This window comes from Mobula birostris, chromosome 6 (genome assembly GCF_030028105.1).
Source record: "Mobula birostris isolate sMobBir1 chromosome 6, sMobBir1.hap1, whole genome shotgun sequence".
Taxonomy (NCBI): Eukaryota; Metazoa; Chordata; class Chondrichthyes; order Myliobatiformes; family Myliobatidae; genus Mobula; species Mobula birostris.
In genome coordinates, this window is record NC_092375.1 from 115,150,301 (window position 1) to 115,169,137 (window position 18,837).

General features: G+C 45.8%; 1 protein-coding gene across 2 annotated transcripts in view; it reads left to right on the forward strand.

Moving 5' to 3' along the window:
- LOC140199285 (protein lifeguard 3-like) overlaps positions 1-16,786 on the forward strand; it is a 97,569-nt gene extending 80,783 nt beyond the window's left edge. For both annotated transcript variants that reach the window (XM_072261082.1, XM_072261083.1), the window contains exons 10-12: positions 1,273-1,368; positions 9,725-9,778; positions 11,877-16,786. In XM_072261082.1, the coding sequence (XP_072117183.1) occupies positions 1,273-1,368; positions 9,725-9,778; positions 11,877-12,020 (294 nt within the window). In that variant the 3' untranslated portion in view covers positions 12,021-16,786. The remainder of the gene's footprint in view (positions 1-1,272; positions 1,369-9,724; positions 9,779-11,876) is intronic.
- The last annotated feature ends 2,051 nt before the right edge of the window (positions 16,787-18,837 follow it).

Below are 18,837 nucleotides of genomic sequence, written 5' to 3' on the forward strand. Positions count from 1 at the left end.
CATCAATTGTGGGTTTGAGTTTAGGAGCCGGGAGGTAATGTTGCAGCTATATGTATGCCTGGTCAGACCCCAATTGGAGTACTGTGCTCAATTCTGGTCGCCTCACTACAGGAAGGATGTGGAATCCATAGAAAGGGGTCAGAGGAGATTTACAAGGATATTGCCTGGATTGGGGAGCATGCCTTATGAGAATAGGTTGAGTGAACTTGGCCTTTTCTCCTTGGAGCGACGGAAGATGAGAGGTGACCTGATAGAGGTGTATAAGATGATGAGACGCATTGATTGTTTGGATAATCAGAGGCTTTTGCCCAGGGCTGAGATGGCTAGCACGAGAGGGCATAGTTTTAAAGTGCTTGGAAGTAGGTACAGAGGAGATATCAGGGGTAAGTTTTTTACACAGAGAGTAGTGAGCACATGGAAGGGGCTGCCAGCGACAGTGGTGAAGGCAGATACCATAGGGTCTTTTCAGAGACTCCTGGACAGGTACAGGGAGCTTAGAAAAATAAAAAGACTATGGGTAACCATGGGTAATTTCTCAGGTAAGGACCTGTTCGGCACAGCATTCTGGGCCGAAGGGCCTGTATTGTACTGTAGGTTTTCTATCTTTCTAACTTCACTCACCACAATTTTGAGCTGACTCCACAATCTATAGATTCACTTTCAAGTACTCTGCAACTCATGGTCTCAAATATATTTGTATTAACACAGTTTATCTTCCTTTTGCACATTTGTTTGCCAGTCTTTGTGTGTAGTTTTTCTTTGATTTTAACTTGTTTTCTTTTTTCACTGTGACTGCCCACAAGAAAATGAAGCTCAGGATTGTTTATAGTAATAGATACGTACTTTGATAATAAATTTACTTTGAACTTTGAATAACAAGATGGTGATTTAACACTGTCAGGTTAGTGGAAAAGTGCAGGCGTAGTCTACCACCACTTCAGGACAAAGAAGTGGGCAGGAAGATCGTCGCTGTGATTTACAGACCCAGCAAGCTGCCTTTTCCAAAAGATTCTTTCTAGAAGCAGCTATTTTCCCAAGGGACTCTATAAGTCATGTTATCATTATTATTATTATTATTATTGTATTTGCATAGTTTGCCACTTGCACATTGTGTTTTGGCTTTGTGTGTAGTTTTTCACTGATTCTATTGTATTTCTTTGTATCTATTGTGAATGCCTGCTCGAAAATTATCTCTGTATAGTACAGTATATGGTGACTTGTACTTTGGTAATAAATTTACTTTGAACTTTAATTGTGGCCATTCCATTACAGGTGGATTTCACATCGTGTGGGGGTTTGTTCTGTGCTCTCGGAATTGGCCTGTTTGTCTCTGGGATCGTGGTCACCATCATCCTGTCGTTCAAATATGTGCGTGAGAATGCGGGAGCAGTGTCGAGGGAGAAGTGGGTGGGGCCTTGATTTTACGTGGACATGGTGCAGGCAAGGGAGGAGGAGGGTAACGGTCTCAGAGATCCCTCAAGACTCTGCTCTTGGGTAGAGAATCCTGAATCAGAATAAAATCAGAAGACATAGGAGCAAAATTAGGCCATTTGGCCCATTGAGTCTGCTCTGTCATGGCTGATTTATCATCCCTCTCAACCCCATTTTTCCTGCCTTCTATCCATAATCTTTGACATCCTCACTGATCAAGAACCTATCAACCTCTGCTTTAAATATAGCCGGTGACTTGGCCCCACAACTGGCTGTGATAATGAAATTCCACCTGACTAAAAAAAAATTCCTCCTCACTTCTGTTCTAAAGGGACATCCTTCTATTGTGAGGCTGTGCCCTCAAATCATTGATATATGTCGTGAAATTTGTTCTTTTGCAGCAGCAGTACAGTGCAATACATAAATCTAATAAAAATATATAAAAAAGCATGAAATTAGTGCAAAAAGAGAACAAAAATAGTGAGGTGGTGTTTGTGGGTTCATTCTCCATTCAGAAATCTGATGGCAGAGGGGAAGAAAGGGAAGGAGGAAGGGCACCGGGAGAGATGATGGGTAGGCGAGAAGAACAGAAGGGGTAAGAGAAGAACCAGAATAATGAAGAGAGGAAGTGGGGGGTGGGATTACCGTAAGTTTGAGCAATCAATGCTCATGTGGTCAGATTGGAGGGTACCAGACGAAATATGAGGTGTTACTTCTCCAACCTGAGTGTGGTCTCTTTGTAGCAGTAGAGAGATTCGCAGACCAATGTTGCAGAATAGGAATGGGAAGATGAATTAAGAGCAAATGTTCTTGACAAAGCAGTCCCTCTGTGTACGTCGGGTCTCACCGATGTAGAGGAGACCACACTGGAAGCTCGGAGTACAGTAGATGACCCTCACCTGGCAGGGCAGTGTGAGGCCCTGGATGGTGGTGAGAGAGGAGGCATAGCACTTCTCCCACTTAAAAGAAAAAGTGCCTGGAGGAAGATCAGTGGGAAATGACGTGGATAAGGGGGTCATGTAGACAGCGATTGCTAACGAAAGTGAAAAAGAGGGGAAGGGAAAAATGTATTTCGTGTTGTAATTCTATTGAAGATGGTGGAAGTTGCAGAGAGTGAGGACAAGTGTAAGATGTGGTGAGGGTGGAAGAGATGAGGGTAAGGGCAGTATCGATGGTGGAGAAAGGGAAACTCCATTCACTGAAGAAGGAGGACACCTCTAATGTTCCTGGAAGAAAAGCGTCATCCTGGGAACAGATGCAGTGGAGACAAACAAATTGAGAAAGGGGAATGGTAGCTTTACAAGTGACAGGGTGGGAAGAAGGGCTTCGGCCAGTGGCCCTTCAAGACATCAGAAGTTTGGAGGAGTGGTCTTCAACCAGGTCCACTCCCCGAGGATAAAAGGCTGCAGCACATTGCGGGAGCGAGAAAGAGCCTTGACCAGTGACCAGTCGGCGTTTGGGGTTGATTAGTAAGAGCAATGCAATTAAAGGAAGCCAGGGGCAAGCACAGCAGCCATACTCTGTGTGGACATAGTCAGAGTGGTGATCTTGAGCTTTAGCTCTTCGAGGCTTCAGCCAAGGAAGTCTTCACTCAGAGAAAGCAAAGGAAAGAAAATCTCAAACAACAGGAATTCTGCAGATGCTGGAAATTCAAGCAACACACATCAAAGTTGCTGGTGAATGCAGCAGGCCAGGCAGCATCTGTAGGAAGAGGTGCAGTCGACGTTTCAGGCCGAGACCCTTCGTCAGGACCGAAGGGTCTCGGCCTGAAACGTCGACTGCACCTCTTCCTACAGATGCTGCCTGGCCTGCTGCGTTCACCAGCAACTTTGATGTGTGTTGAAAGAAAATCTCAAGTGCTTTTTTCCTTCTTTATATCTTTTCAGCTAGGACAGTAGAGAATCCAGGCAGGATATTTGAATGCTCCTCTTGCAGGATGTGGGAAGGCAGGGAGACCTCCAGTGACCCTGACAACTACAACTACGAGAAGTGCATCCAGCTGCAGTTTCTAACAATCCGCTTTAAGGAGTTGGAGCTGGAATTGGATAATTTCTGAATCATTCAGGAGGCTGAGGGGTTGATAGATAGGACATGCAGAGAGGTAGTTACACCCAAGGTGCAGGACACAGGAAACTGGGTAACAGTCAGGAAGGGGAAAGAGGTTAATGAGCCAGTGCAGAGTACCCCTGTGGCCACCCCCCTCAACAACAGGAATATCACTTTATATACTATCGGGGGGTGGGGAGCTGTGATGACCTAACAGGAAAGTCACAGGGGTTAGGTCTCTGACACTGAGTCTGCCTCTGTGACTCAGTGGGGAGAAGAGGCACACTGTGGTGATAGGGGATTTGTTAGGAAACAGACAGGAGGTTTTCTGGCAAGAACAAGATTCCCAAATAGTCTGTTGCCTTCCGGGTGCTAGGGTCCGGGATATCTTGGATCGAGTCCTTGGCAATCTTAAGTGGGAGTGTGAAGAGCCAGAAGTCGTGGCCCACGTAGGTACCAATGATGTGGGTAGGATGAGTGACGAGGTTCTGCATTGGAGTTCAGGGAGTTAAATGCTAAGTTAAAGGGCTGGGCCTCCAGGGTTGTGATCTCAGGATTGCTACTATGCCATGTAGTAGTGAGGCTAGAACCAGGAAGATTATACAGTTTAATACGTGGCTAAGGAGTTGGTGTAGGAGGGAGAGCATAAGATTTTGGATCGTTGGGCTCTCTTCCAGGGAAGGTGGGACCTGTAGTACAGAAGGGACAGTTTGCACTTGAACTGGAGGAGGACTAATATCCTAGAGGGAAGGTTTGTTAGTTCTGCACAGTGGGGTTTAAACTAGAGCTGCTAGGGGATGGGAAGCAGAGTGCCAGAACGGTTAGTGGGGAGACTGTGGAGGCAGATGTTGGTAAGACCTCAGACAGAGTTAGTAATCAAAAGGTTGAGCATGGCGTGACTAGCGTCCTGAGCTGTGTATATTCCAATGCAAGAAGTACCGTAGGAAAGGTGGATGATAGTGCTGAAGATGAGGTAGCTGGTTTACAAACAGAGGGAATGTACAGTGAGGAGATGCTGTTGACAGGGCAAAATTGCAGTCAACAGGATGAGTTGCAACATAAAATGTGGACAAGATCATTAAGGCTGAATACAGGACTGAAGGGGATTGTGTCTGTGCACAGTATACGGAATAAGGTAGATGAACTTGCAGCACAGTTGCAGATTAGCAGGTATGATGTTGTAGGCATCATTGAATCATGGCTGAAAGATTATAGGCAGCAGCTTAATGTCCAAGGATACAAGTTGTATCGAAAAGGTAGGCAGGAAGGCAGAGGGGGTGGTGTAACTCTGTTGGTTTAAAAAAAAAAATGAAATCAAATCATTAGAAAGAGGTGACAGAGGGTCGGAAGCTGTTGAATCATTGTGGCTAAAGCTAAGGAACTGCAAGGGTAAAAAGACCCTGATGGGAGTTATATACAGACCCCTAAACAGCAGTAAGGATGTGGTCTACAAATTACAATGGGAGACAGAAAATGCATGCTAAAAGGGCAATATTAAATAGTCATGGGGGACTTTAGATTGGGAAAATCACGTTGGTGCTGGATTCCAGGAGAGTAAATTTCTAGAGTGCCTATGAGATGGCTTTTTAGAACAGCTTGTGGGAGCCCTCAAGGGGATCAGCTGTTCTGGATTGGGTGTTGTGCAATGAACCAGATTAGAGAGTTTAAGGAAACAAAAAGTCTTTGGAGCACATGATCGTAATATGATGGAATTCACCCCGAAATTTAAGAAGAGGCTAAAGTCACATATATCAGTGTTACAGTGGACTAAAGGGAGTACACAGGCATGAGAGAGAAGTTGGCCAGAATTGATTGGAAAAGAAAACTGGCAGGGATAACAGCAGATCAGCAATAGCTGGAATTTCTGGAAGCAATTTGGAAGGCACAGGATATATACATCTCAAAGAGGAGGAAGGATTGTAAAGGAAAGATGACACAACTGGATAACAAGAGAAGTCAAAGCCAACATAAAAGCCAAAGAGAGGGCATATAATAGAGCAAAAATTAGTGGGAAGCTATAGAGGATTGGGAAGCTTTTCAAAATGAACAGAACGTAACTAAAAAGGTCATTAAGAAGGTAAAGATGGAATACAAAAGTAAGCTAGCCAATAATATTAAAGAGGATACCAAAAGTTTCTTCAGATACATAAAATGTAAAAGAGAGGCAAGAGTTAATATTGGACCTCTAGAAAATGATGCTGGAGAGATAGTACTGGGGGACCAGGAAGTGGCAGACAAACTGAGTAAGTATTTTGCTTCAGTCTTCACTTTGGAAGACACTAGCAATATGGTGGAAGTTCCAGGTGTCAGAGTTCATGAAGTTACCATACCAGGAGAGAAGGTTCTTGGGAAACTGAAATGGTCTAAAGATAGATAAGTCATCTGTACCAGATGGTGTACAGCCCAGAGATCTGAAAGAGGTGGCTGAGGAGATCCTGGAGGCATTAGTTATGATCTTTCAAGAATCACTAGATTTGGAATAGTTCTGGCAGACTGAAAAATTGCAGATGTCACTGCACTCTTCAAGAAGCAGAGGAAAGGAGACTATGGACCAATTAGCCTGCCCTCAATGGATGGGAAGATGTTATAGTTTTCTTATTAAGGCTGAGGTCTCAGGGTACTTGGAGGCACATGATAAAATGGGCCTTACTCAGCATGGTTTTGAGGGAAAATCTTGCCTGCCAAATCTGTTGGAATTCTTTGATGAAATAACAAGCAGGATAGACAAAGGATGTTGTGTACTTGGATATTCAGAAGGCCCTTGACAAAGTGTCACACATGAGGCAGCTTAGCAAGCTGCGAGCCCATAGATAAAGCAGTGGCTGATTGGCAGGAGGCAAAGAGAGGCTGGCTGCCAGTCACTAATGGTGTTCCACAGGGGTCTGATTACTTTTACATTATATGTCGATGATTTGGATGATGGAATTGATGGCTTTCTTGCAAAGTTTGCAGCCAATATCAAGATAGGTGGAGGGGCAGGTAGTTTTGAGGAAGTAGAGAGGCTACAGAAGAACTTAGACAGGTTAGGATAATAGGTAAAGAAATGGTAGGTTAAATGCAACATCAGGAAGTGAATGGTCATGCACTTTGGTAAAAGTAATGTAAGGGTTGACTATTTTCTAAATGAAGGGAAAGTACAAACAATTGAGGTGCAAAGGAACTTGGGAGTCCTTGTGCAGGATTCTCTAAAGGTTAATGTGCGGGTTGAGTCTGTGGTGAGGAAGGCAAGTGGCATTCAATTCAAGAGGACTAGAATATAAAAGCAAGGATGTAATGTTGGAATGTTATAAAACATTGATGAGGCCTCACTTGGAGTATTGTGAGTAGGTTTGGGTCCCTTATCTTAGAAAGGATGTGTTGAAACTGGCGAGGGTTCAAAGGAGGTTCATGAAAATGATTCCAGGATCGAATGGCTTGTCATCTGAAGAGCGTTTGATGGCTCTGGGCCTGTATCCACTAGAATTCAGAAGAATGAGGGGTGACCTCATTGAAATCTATTTGAATGGTGAAAGGCTTTGATAGAGTGGAGAAGATGTTTCCTAGGTGGGAGAGTCTAAGACCAGAGGACACAGCCTCAGAATACAGGGCTGTCCTTTTAGAATGGAGGTGAGGAGGAATTTCTTTAGCCAGAGAATGATGCATCTGTGGAATCCTTTGCCACAGGTGGTTATGGAGGCCAAGTATTTATGTATATTTAAGGCAGAGGTTGATAAGATTCTTGATTCATCAGGGTATGAAGGGATACGGGGAAAAGGCAGAGATAGCGTCTGAGAGGAAAATTGGATCTGCCATGATGAAATGGCAGAGCAGACTCAATGGGCCCAATGGCCTAATTCTGCTCCTATGTCTTATGGTCTTGTGAAAGTAGTCAAGGTAACTGTGAGCGTCTCCAGTTTTGTCTCCAGCCTTTGTCTCGGCCTGAAATGTCGACTGTACCTCTTCCTAGAGATGCTGCCTGGCCTCCTGCGTTCACCAGCAACTTTGATGTGTGTTCCTTGAATTTCCAGCATCTGCAGAATTCCTAGTGTTAATGTTAATGGGGATCATCTTTGATCAGAACTGGCAGATTCTGTCACAAATAGGAAAGGCTGGTTATCTGAAATTGATGAATTCACTATCAAGTCCTGAAAGGAGATAAGGATTATAGAATCATAGTACTACAGCACAGAAAGAGCACCTTCAGCCATCTAGTCCATGTGAGCAGTTATTCTGCCCAGCTCCATTGACTGGTACCTGGAGCAATAGCCTTCCAACCCTTCCCATTCATGTACCCATGCAAACTTCTCTTAAATGTTGAAATTGAACCTGCTTCTGCCACCTCCAATGCCAGTTCATTCCATGCTCCAAGGAAAGAGGTTCCCCTGAAATATTTCACCTTTTACCCTTAACTTTTGACCTCTAGTTCTATCCTCAGTGGAAAAAGCCTGCTTCCATTTACCCTATCTATACCCCTCGCAATTTGTATACCTCTGTCAAATCTCTCCTCATTTTCATACACACCAGGGAATAAAGACCTAACCTATTCAGTGTTTCTCTATAACTCAGTTCTTCAAGAGCTGGCAACATCCTTGTAAATTTACTGCACTCTTTCAATCTTCCTGCAGGTAGGTGACCAGAACTGCACACAAATACTCTGAATTAGTCCTCACCAATGTCTTCTAGAACTCAATCCCAGCTCCTGTATTCAGTACTTTGACTTATGAAGACCAGTGTTCCAAAAGCTTCTGTTTATTATCTATCTACCTGTGACGACACCTTCAAGGATTTATGGATCTCCATATGAACATAAGAAATGGGAGCAGGAGTAGGCCATCTGGCCCATCGAGCCTGCTCCACCATTCAATAAGATCATGGCTGATCTGGCCATGGACTCATCTCCACCTCCCTGCCTTTTCCCCATAACCCTTAATTCCCCTACTGTGCAAAAATCTATCCAACCTTGTCTTAAATGTATCTACTGAGGTAGCCTCCACTGCTTCATTGGGTCAAGAATTCCATAGATTCACCACTCTCTGGGAAAAGCAGTTTCTGCTCATCTCTGTCTGAAGTCTACTCCCCCGAATGTTGAGGCTATGTCCCCTAGTTCTAGTCTCACCTACTAGTGGAAACAACTTTCCTGCCTCTATTTTATCTATCCCTTTCATGATTTTATACATTTCTATAAGATCTCCTCTCATCCTTCTGAATTCCAGTGAGTACAGTCCCAGGTGACTCAGTCTCTCCTCATAGTCTAACCCAACCCCCCCCCCCCCCCAAATCTCTGGAATCAACCTGGTGACCCTCCTCTGCACCACCTCCAAAACCTTCCAAAGTGGATGACCTCGCATTTACCAATGTTGTACTCCATCTGCCAGACCCTGCCCACTCACTTAACCTATCTATATATCTCTCTGCAGGCTCTCTGTATCTTCTGCACAGTTTGCTTTTCCACTCAGTTTAGTGTCATCAGCAAACTTAGATATAGTACACTTGGTCCTCTCTTCCAGATTGTTAATGTAGATCATGGACAGTCTATAAGACCATAAGTCACAAGAGCAGAATTAGGCCATTTGAGTCTGCCCCCACTTTCAATCATGCTGATTTATTATCCCGCTCAATAACGTTCTTCTGCCTTCTCTTTGTAAACTTTGACTCCCTTACTATCAACTTCTACTTTAAGTACTGTATATCCAGTGACTGGGCTTCCAAGCAGTCTGTGGCAATGAATACAGGCCTTTAACTATCTCTGTTGGAAACGTACGTCCTTCTATTCTGAGGCAGTGCCCTCCAGTCCTAGACACTTCCAGGACAAGAAACTTCTTCTCCACATTGACTCTATCTAGTCCTTTCAACATTCAGTACATTTCAATGAAATTCCCCTCATCTTTCTAAACTCCAGCGAGTACAGGCCCAGAGCCATCAATTACCCCTCATACATTAACCCTTTCATTTCTGGGATCATTCTCGTGCACCCCTGAGGTCAGCTGAGACTCAGTAGTGGTGCTCTGGTGAACAGTCACCTAACTCTCTGGGACCTGATGTTGAAGCACTGTGATTCTTCCAGTGAAGGTGTTCCTGTGGTGCTGATGGGGAGTGCTGCCCCTGGCTGTGACCCGACGATGATGAAGAAACGGAGTCAGGAAGGCAGTCTGTAGGTGGTGGTGCTCTCTTGTCCCTGTTGCCCTTCCTGAGTGAGAGGCTGTGGTTTGTGACTGCTACCGTTTAATATTGAACATTGGAATAACCTGCTTGTTCTGGGTTTCTGCAGATTCCATGGCTCCACACAGTGTACGCTGCAATCGCTGCCATCGTCTTCACCCTGGTGAGTGATGCCGGCTTGTCATTGAGTCTTACCCCTGACTTTCACTCCAGGGTCTGACACACAGTGATGTTCCCTCCGCACTATCCCATCACTCACTCCTGGGGCCCGACACAGTGATGTTCCCTCCGCACCACCTGCTCACATACTCCTGGGGTCCGACACAGAGTGAAGCTCCCTCTACGCCGTCCCATCACTCACTCCTGGGGTCCGACACAGAGTGAAGCTCCCTCTACACTGTCCCATCACACACTCCCAGGGTCAGACACAGAGTGAAGCTCCCTCTACACTGTCCCATCACACACTCCCAGGGTCAGACACAGAGTGAAGCTCCCTCCACACCATCCCATCACACACCCTGGTGGCCAGACACAGGAATGAAGTTCCGCCTACACTCCCGGGGCAGGGACTGCTTGTGTTAGACACAGAGTACAGCTCCTGATACACTCTCTCTTCGTACAATCCCATGACACCATGGGTTAAAGATAGAATAAAGTTCCTAGCACACGCCAGAACAGTGCAGGACGAGACAGATACAGAGAAAACTCTGTCTGCCATTTCCCATCACACACCCCCAGTGCAAGGACCACTCGGTACAGACTAAACCTTCCTCTACACCATTTTAGCCTGATCTAACGCAATGGACGTCGATACTCCTGAACATTCCCAGAATGGTGTCACCAAGCCCCAGAGCAGCCATGAGGTCTTGGCTACACAGTTGCCCTGTGGACTGACTCGTCAGGTGCAATGACCCCTAGACTCGGTTCCCTCTCAACACTCTGCGCCTATTTCCCAAAGGGAAGGGTTTGTGAACACTGCCTTTCAATGTCAACCAACATGGCCCTTCGAAACGTCTGCCCCTTCCCTCCATTCAGATGCCGACTCCGATTCCTTTACTTATCACGCGTACATCTGGAATACATTGTTTATGTTTACAACCAACACGCCCTAGAACGTGCTGGGGGCAGCTGGCGAGTGTCACCACACATTCCCGCACCAACATCACGTGCCCGCAACGTTCAGCAAAATAACACGAGCAACAACAGATCAAAAAAAGACGACAAGAAAATGAGCCCCTTTTTCACCCTCCTACCTCCCCTCACCCATTAACTAACACTCACTCACTCACACAGGCCTCCAACCCCGCGACAGGCCACCTCTGGGCCTCTAGTCCTTCGCCCCGGACACTCAGATTCACAGACATTGGGCCTCTTCCTTGTCTTCATTTTTTTCTCTCTCCCCTCTGCTCTCGTCCCTTCTCTATCCTCCTCTCTTCTCCACACCCCCCTCCCCCACCTTTTATGGAACATAGAAAAGTACAGTTCAGTACAGGCCCTCTGGCCTGTGAAGATTTTGCTGATCACTTGACCTACTCCAAGATCAATCTAACCCTTCCCTCCCATTTTTCTATCATCTGTGTGCCTATCTTAAGTGTCCTAATGTATGTGCCTGTACCACCACCCCTGGAATGGTGTTCCCTACAGAAGCAGAGTAAAGCTCCCTGTGCACCATCCCATTGCACACTCTCGGGTTAGGGACAGCTTTGTTTGGACACAGAGTTAACCTTTTTGCACACCGTCCCTTCATAATTCCCATGACATCATGGATTGGACACAGAATAAAGCTCCCACTACTCTGTGTATTTAAAAAAAAAACTGCTTCTGACATCCCATGGAGAGCATAGCGCTACAGCTCGGGGCATCGGAGTTTGGAGTTCAGTTCTGGCAAGTTGGTATGATCCTTCACGTGTGTGCGTGGGTTTCCTCCGGGTGCTTGGATTTCCTCCCAGCTGGAAGACGTACTAGTTGGTAGGTTAATTAGTCACTGTAAATTGTCCCAAAATTAGGCTAGGGTTAAATAGGTGGGATGCTGGGCGATACAGCCTGTAGGGCCGGAAGGGTCTGCAAGGGCTGTATCTCCAAATAAATAAAATTTTAAAAATCCCCCCATATTCTCCTCCAGTTACCTTAAAATTATGCCCCTTCATATTGGCCATTTCTGCCCTTTTGCTTCTCCTCGTTCCCATTCCCTCACCTCCGCCTCTCCCTCCCACCACTGGCCCCTCATTAATTGCCTCTCTCTCCCCCTTCCTCTCTTGTAGTTCTTGGCATTTGACACCCAGCTGATCCTGGGGAACAGACGACACTCTATCAGTCCAGAGGAGTATGTCTACGGTGCTCTGAGGCTCTACACAGACATTGTGAACATCTTCATCTACCTTCTTCAGCTGTTTGGCTCCAGATAATGGCAGAGGGAGAGGCTGTGACCCAACCCTCTTTCTCGGACTCTCTCCACCTCTCCCTTGTGTAAAATAGTCCACTGCATCTCAGGTTAGCTTAGGCTATTGGTCCTATTGCTGGAGTTCCCAGTGTCATGGGAAGGATGTCCCTCTCACCCACTTGCCCTCCAATGTTGTAAATAGCAGAAGGTTTCGGAAACACTCAGATGGCTGGACAGCCTCTGTGAAGAAGGAAAGAGAGCGAATGTTTCAGGGCAGTGGGTTCCACTACAGGCTCAGTCTGGTTCATTTACTTTAGACTAGCCCTTCCAGTTCTGACCCAAAACACGGAACGTAGAATTGTACCGTGCAGTACGGGCCCTTCAAACTTGTGCTGACCTGTGTCTCCTCCGGGTGCTCTGGTTTCCTCCCACAGTCCAATGATGTACCGGTTAGTAGGTTAATTGGTCAGTGTAAATTGTCCTGTGATTAGGCTAGGGTTAAATAAGTGGGTTGCTTGGTGAATCAGCATGTTGATCCATTTATTCTATCAATCAGTCAATTAATAAACAAACATACTCCATAATCAATCTAACCTTTCCCTCCTACACAGCGCCATAACCTCCCTTTCTCTTTTATTCATGTGCCTGAATCTCTTCAATGTCCCTGTTGTATCAGCTTCTACCACTACCACTACCCCTACCCTGGCAACAAATGCCACTCACCCAAAACTTAAAAGTACAGTAAATTTATTTATTATGAAAGTACAGATATGTCACCACATACTACCCAGAGATTCATTTTCTTATGGGCATTCATAGTAGATACAAAGAAACACAATACAATCAATAAAAATACTGTTGTGTAGCTGTCGGCACAATGCTATCACAGCTCAGGGCATCAATGTTTGGGGTTCAATTCCAATGTTTGTGCGTTCCTTTGGGTGCTCTAGTTTCCTCCCAAGTTCTAAAGAAGTACTGGTTAGTAGGTCACTGTAAATGTTCCTGTGATAAGGCGAGGGTTAAATAGGTGGGTTGCTGGGTAGTGTGGCTCATTGGGCCGAAAGGCCTGTTTCGCTCTGTATCTCTAAGTTAATAAATGGAAATAAATTTTAAGAACCTCCCACAAGCAAAGATGGACAAACATCCAATGTGGAAAAGAGGACAATCTGTGCAAATACAAAATGATAACGCCAAGGAATTTACAGTTTCTGACCCCGTCCACCTCCAATCCCCTGATGAGGACTGGCCCGTGAATTTCCGGTTTCCTCCTCCTGAGGTCAGTGATCAGGTTTTGCTGACATTGAGTGAGAGGTGGTTACTGTGGCACCAATCAGCCAGACTTTCGGTCTCCTTCCTCTGTGCTGATTTATCATCGCCTTTGATTCGGCCAAAGACAGCAACATCAGTGACACTGTAAACAAACTTAACGATGGCTTTGGAGCTGTGCTTAGCCTCCGAGCCATAACTGTCAAGCCATTGGAGCTGGAGGCTGAGCACACACGGCCTTGTGGGGCACCTGTGCTGATGGAGATCGTGGGGATGTCATTGACAATCTGAACTGACTGGAGTCTGCAAGTGAGGAAATTGAGAATCCAATTGCATGAGGCCAAAGTCTTGGAGCTTATTGATTAGTTTTGAGGGGATGATGGTGTTGCAGTCTATGAAGAGCATCTGATGTGTGCATCTTACCTGTCCAGATGTGCAGGGTTCAGCGAAGAGTCAATGAATGGCATCTGCTGTTGGTCTACTGTGACGGTAGGCAAATTGGAATGGATGCAAGTTGCTCCTTAGGCAGGACTTAGTATGCTTCATGACCAATCTCTCAAAGCACTTAATCACAGTGGATGTTCTTCCGACGTCACCTCTAAATGTTCTTCTACTCACCTTACACACTTCCAAGTATTCTTACAGTCAACCATTTCTGGAGCAGAGAGTCTCCTTTATGCCCGACACTTGTTATCCTGATGAGCTGGAGAGCAAGTGGATTATTCTGATGCAAGCCAAGGGAGATTCCAATCTTCCTCTCCCTCCCTAGCTCCCCCATGCAAGGATGTAATACTGAGGCTTTATAAGGCATTTTTAACACTGCACTTGGAGAATGAAGCTTTTCATTCCAGGATGAAGGAGATATATCTTCCTTTTTTAAAGAAAGGGGCTTCCCTTCTTCCACCGTCAACTCTGCCCTCAAACGTATCTCTCCTATTTCACGCACATCTGCTCTCACCCCATCCTCCCGCCACCCTGCTAGGAATAGGGTTCCCCTTGTCCTCACCTACCACCCCACCGGCCTCCGTGTCCAACATATAATTCTCCATAACTTCTGCCATCTACAATGGGATCCCACCACCAAGCACATCTTTCCCTCCCCCCCCCCCCCACTTTCTGCTTTCCCAGGGATCGCTCCCGATGTGACTCCCTAGTCCATTGGTCCCCCCATCCCTTCCCAGTGATCTCCCTCCTGGCACTTGTCCTTGTAAGCAGAACGGGTGCTACGCCTGCCCTTACACTTCCTCCCTCACTACCATTCAGAGCCCCAGACAGTCCTTCCAGGTGAGGCGACACTTCACCTGTGAGTCGGCTGGGGTGATATACTGCGTCCGGTGCTCCCGATGTGGCCTTCTATATATTGGCGAGACCCGACGCAGACTGGGAGATCGTTTCTCTGAACACCTATTTTCTGTCCACCAGAGAAAGCAGGATCTCCCAGTGGCCACACATTTTAATTCCACGTCCCATTCCCATTCTGATATGTCTATCCACTGCCTCCTCTACTGTCAAGATGAAGCCACACTCAGGTTGGAGGAACAACTCCTTATATTCCGTCTGGGTAGCCTCCAAACCTGATGGCATGAACATTGACTTCTCTAACTTAGGTTAATGCCCCTCCTTCCCTTCTTAACTCATCTCTTATTTATTTTTTTCTCCCTCTCCCTCTTACAATACAATAACTCCTTGCCTGTTCTCCATCTGCCTCTGGTGCTCCCCTCCCCCTTTCTTTCTTCCAAGGCCTACTGTCCCATGATGATACTCCTTCTCCGGCCTTGTATCCCTTTTGCCAATCAACTGTCCAGCTCTTGGCTTCATTCCCCCCCCCCCCCCCCCGTCTTCTCCTATCATTTCGGATCTCCCCCTCCCACTTTCAAATCTCTTACTATCTCTTTTTTCTGTTCATCCTGACGAAGGGTCTCAACCCGAAACGCTGACTGTACTTCTTCCTATAGGTGCTGTCTGGCCTGCTGCGTTCCACCAGCATTTTGTGTGTGTTGTTGGAGTATTTTGAGCAGTTTTGTGCTGAAGAAAGATGTGCTGGCATTGGAGAAGGTTCAGAGAGGTTCACTAGAATGATCCTGGGAATGAAAGGGTTAACATATGAGGAATGGTTTATGACTCTGGGACGGCACTCGCTGGAGCTCAGAAGAATGAGGGGGAGTCTCATTGAAACCTATTTAATATTGAAAAACCTAGATAGAATGCACGTGAGGAGGATGTTTCCTTTAGTGGGGGAATCGAGGACCAGGTTGCACAGCTTCAGAATACAAGGACGTCCCTTTAGAACAGAGATGAGGGATTTCTTTAGCTAGAACGTGGTGTATCTGTGGAATTTGTTGCCACCAGCGCCTGTGGAGCCCACGTATGTGGGTATAAAGAGGGGGTTAGTAGGTTCTTGATTTGTCAGGGCACCAAAGGATACAGGGAGAAGGCATGAGAATGGGGATGAAAAGGAAAATAAGTCAGCCATGATTGAATGATAGAACAGACTTGATAGGCCAACTTATCTAATTCTGCTCCTATGTCTTATGAATGTAATTGGGCTGCACAAGCTTGTTGGGCTAGAAGGGCCGGCTGTGGTACTGTATTTCAAAATAAAAATAATTGGAGGAAATTGGAGCATCTGGAGGAAACCCATGTGGTTATAGGGAGAAGGTACAAACTCTACACAAACAGTACCCAGGGTCAGGGTTGAACACGTGTCTCTAGCGCTGTGAGGTAATAGTTCTTCCATCTGTTTGACTGGAATCAGACACTGTATAACCACAGGTACATTTAAATTTATTGTCATCTGACTGAACGTATGTACAACCAAACGAAACAACATTCCTCCAGACCATGGTGCACTCACACATAGCACATAGGACAAAATATTACCATAAATAAGTTCATAAAATATAATTCAAAATGTGGTGCATGGCACAAGCAAACAGTACAGTGAACAGTAAACAGCTCACCGTCCTCAGTGACGAGACCTCGGTGCTGGCAGAGCATTGATCAGTCTTACAGCCTGGGGGAAGAAGCTGTTACCCAGTCTGGCAGTCCTAGTCGTGATGCTCCTGTACCTCCTTCCAGATGGTAGTGGGTCAAAGAGATTGTGGAATGGGTGGTAGGAATCCTCAACAATGCTTTGGGTCCTTCATATAAAACACACCTGATAAATGTCACAAATCGGGGAGAGAGAGAACCTACTTGACAGTTTTTAACCATCCTACTTTTGACATTACGATGGAAGGAAGATCATCGTCAAGCTTACTGCAAATGTTGATTGCACCCGTGCCTCTCACGCTGTGAGGCAGTGTTTCATTTGGCTGTGCTGCCCAGTGTTGTGACTGGAATTGGACATTGTGTAACTATCACTTTGTTTTCCTCATTTTCACCTTATGATGGGAGGAAGAGCATCATCAAGGTTACTGCAAGCATAGATTGCTACTGCTTTTTTTTTTAACCTTATTTACCAGTTACAAGTCTGCTTAAAGTGCTGGAAATCTGTATAATATTGTATTAAAATATTATTGATAATGACTAGATTTATTTGTCACAAACACATTACAACATATAGTGAATGCAACATTTAGCATCAACGACCAACACAGGATGTGCTGGGGGCAGCCTGCAAGTATCACCATGCTTCTGGCACCAGCACACCAAGTCCACAATTTACTGACCCTGATCCGTACGTCTTTGGAATGTGGGAGAAGCTGGAAGACCCGGGGGGAAACCCGTGTGAATATGGGAAGCTCCTAACAGACAAGTGGGAATTGAACCCCAATCAAGATTGTTGGCGCCGTAAAGCATTACGCTAACATGCTGCCCGTGGTATTTACAGGTTGTCATGGATATGTTGAAATTTGCTCATACTGAAGCATTACAATACATAGAGGTATTTCACAGGAGCACTGAGAAGATATTTGGGTATGTGATCTCAGTGAAACCTTCCAAATCTAGGAGGGGCTAGATGGAGTGGATGTGGGAAAGGATGTTTCCTATAGACGGGGAGTCTAAGACCAGGGCCATAGCCTCAGAAGAGAAGGGGATCCCTTTAGAACAGGGATGCTTGAGGAACTGAGCAGGTCAGGCAGCATCTACAGAGAGGAATAAATATTCAACGTTTCAGGTTGAGACAGTTAATCAAAATGTGTATCTTTTCATCTTTGTGGTCTACTGCACTCAATTTGTTCATATCCTCATGAAGACACTCTACAACTGCATCACTTTCCCACGGAGATTTGAATCATTAGTGAACTCGTAGATGTTACATTCCGTCTCCTCGGCCAACTCAGAAGTGCAGGTTATGGTGGTGTTTGTTTGTTTCCCCATTAATTCCAGGCTGCCTGTTTGGTGATCTGTTCATTCCCTTTCTATATGTTAACCAGATTCAGATGCAGGTTCATTTATTTTTCACACGTACGTCAAAGTATAAAGTGAAATGCGGGTTTTGCGTTAACAACCAACACAACCCAAGGGTATGCTGGGGGCAGCCCACAAGTGTCACCACACATTGCGGTGCCAGCATTTCATGCCCCATCATGTTCAGCAGAACAACACAAGCTGCAACAAAGCTGGATACTGTCGGGCAGGATGACCTGACAGAGGAAAGTCACAGTGGTTGGGTGTCTGGCACTGAGTGACTCTCTGACTCAGAGGGGAAGGGGGAAGAAGAGGCACACTGTGGTGACGGGGAATTTGTTAGGGGAATGGATATTCGTTCTGTGGGCGAGAATGAGGTTCCCGGCTGAGTTGTGATCTCAGGATTGCTACTCATGTCATGCTCGTGAGGCCGGAACTAGGAAGACTATACAATTTAATACAATACATGCCTAAGGAGTTGGTGTAGGAGGGAGGACATAAAATTTTGGATCATTGGGGTCCCTTTCATGGAAGATGGGACCTGTACAGAAGGGATAGTTTGCACCTGAACTGGAGGGGGACTAATATCCTAGTGGGAAGATTTGTTAATGCTGCACAGTGGAGTTTAAACTAGAGTTGTAGGAGGATGGGAACCAGAGCGGCAGAACAGTTAGTGGAAGCAGATGTTGGTGAGACATCAGACAACGTTAGGAATCAAAAGGTTGAGTATGGTGCGCCAAAATTGAAAAGGGAGAATACAGGACTGAAGTATTGTATCTGAAAGATTATAACTGGGAGCTTAATGTCTAAGGATACACATTGCATCAAAAAGATAGGCAAGATGGTGGGGGGGGGGGCTTAGTGTTACTCTGGTGAAAAATGAAATCAAACCATTAGAGGTGACATAAGGTCAGAAGGTGTTGAATCATTGTGGATAAAGCCAAGGAACTGCAAGGGTAAAAAGACCCTGATGGGAGTTGTATACAGACCCCCAAACAGGAGCCTACAAATTACAATGGGAGATAGAAAATGCATGCCAAAAGGAGCACCTCCACTCCGTCCGCCAAAACAGACAGGATCTCCCAGTAGCCACCCACTTCAACTCTGCTTCCCACTCCCATTCAGATATGTCCATACATGGCCTCCTCTACTGCCATGATGAGGCTAAACTCAGGTTGGAGGAGCAACATCTCATAAACGGTCTGGGTAGCCTCCAGCCCCTT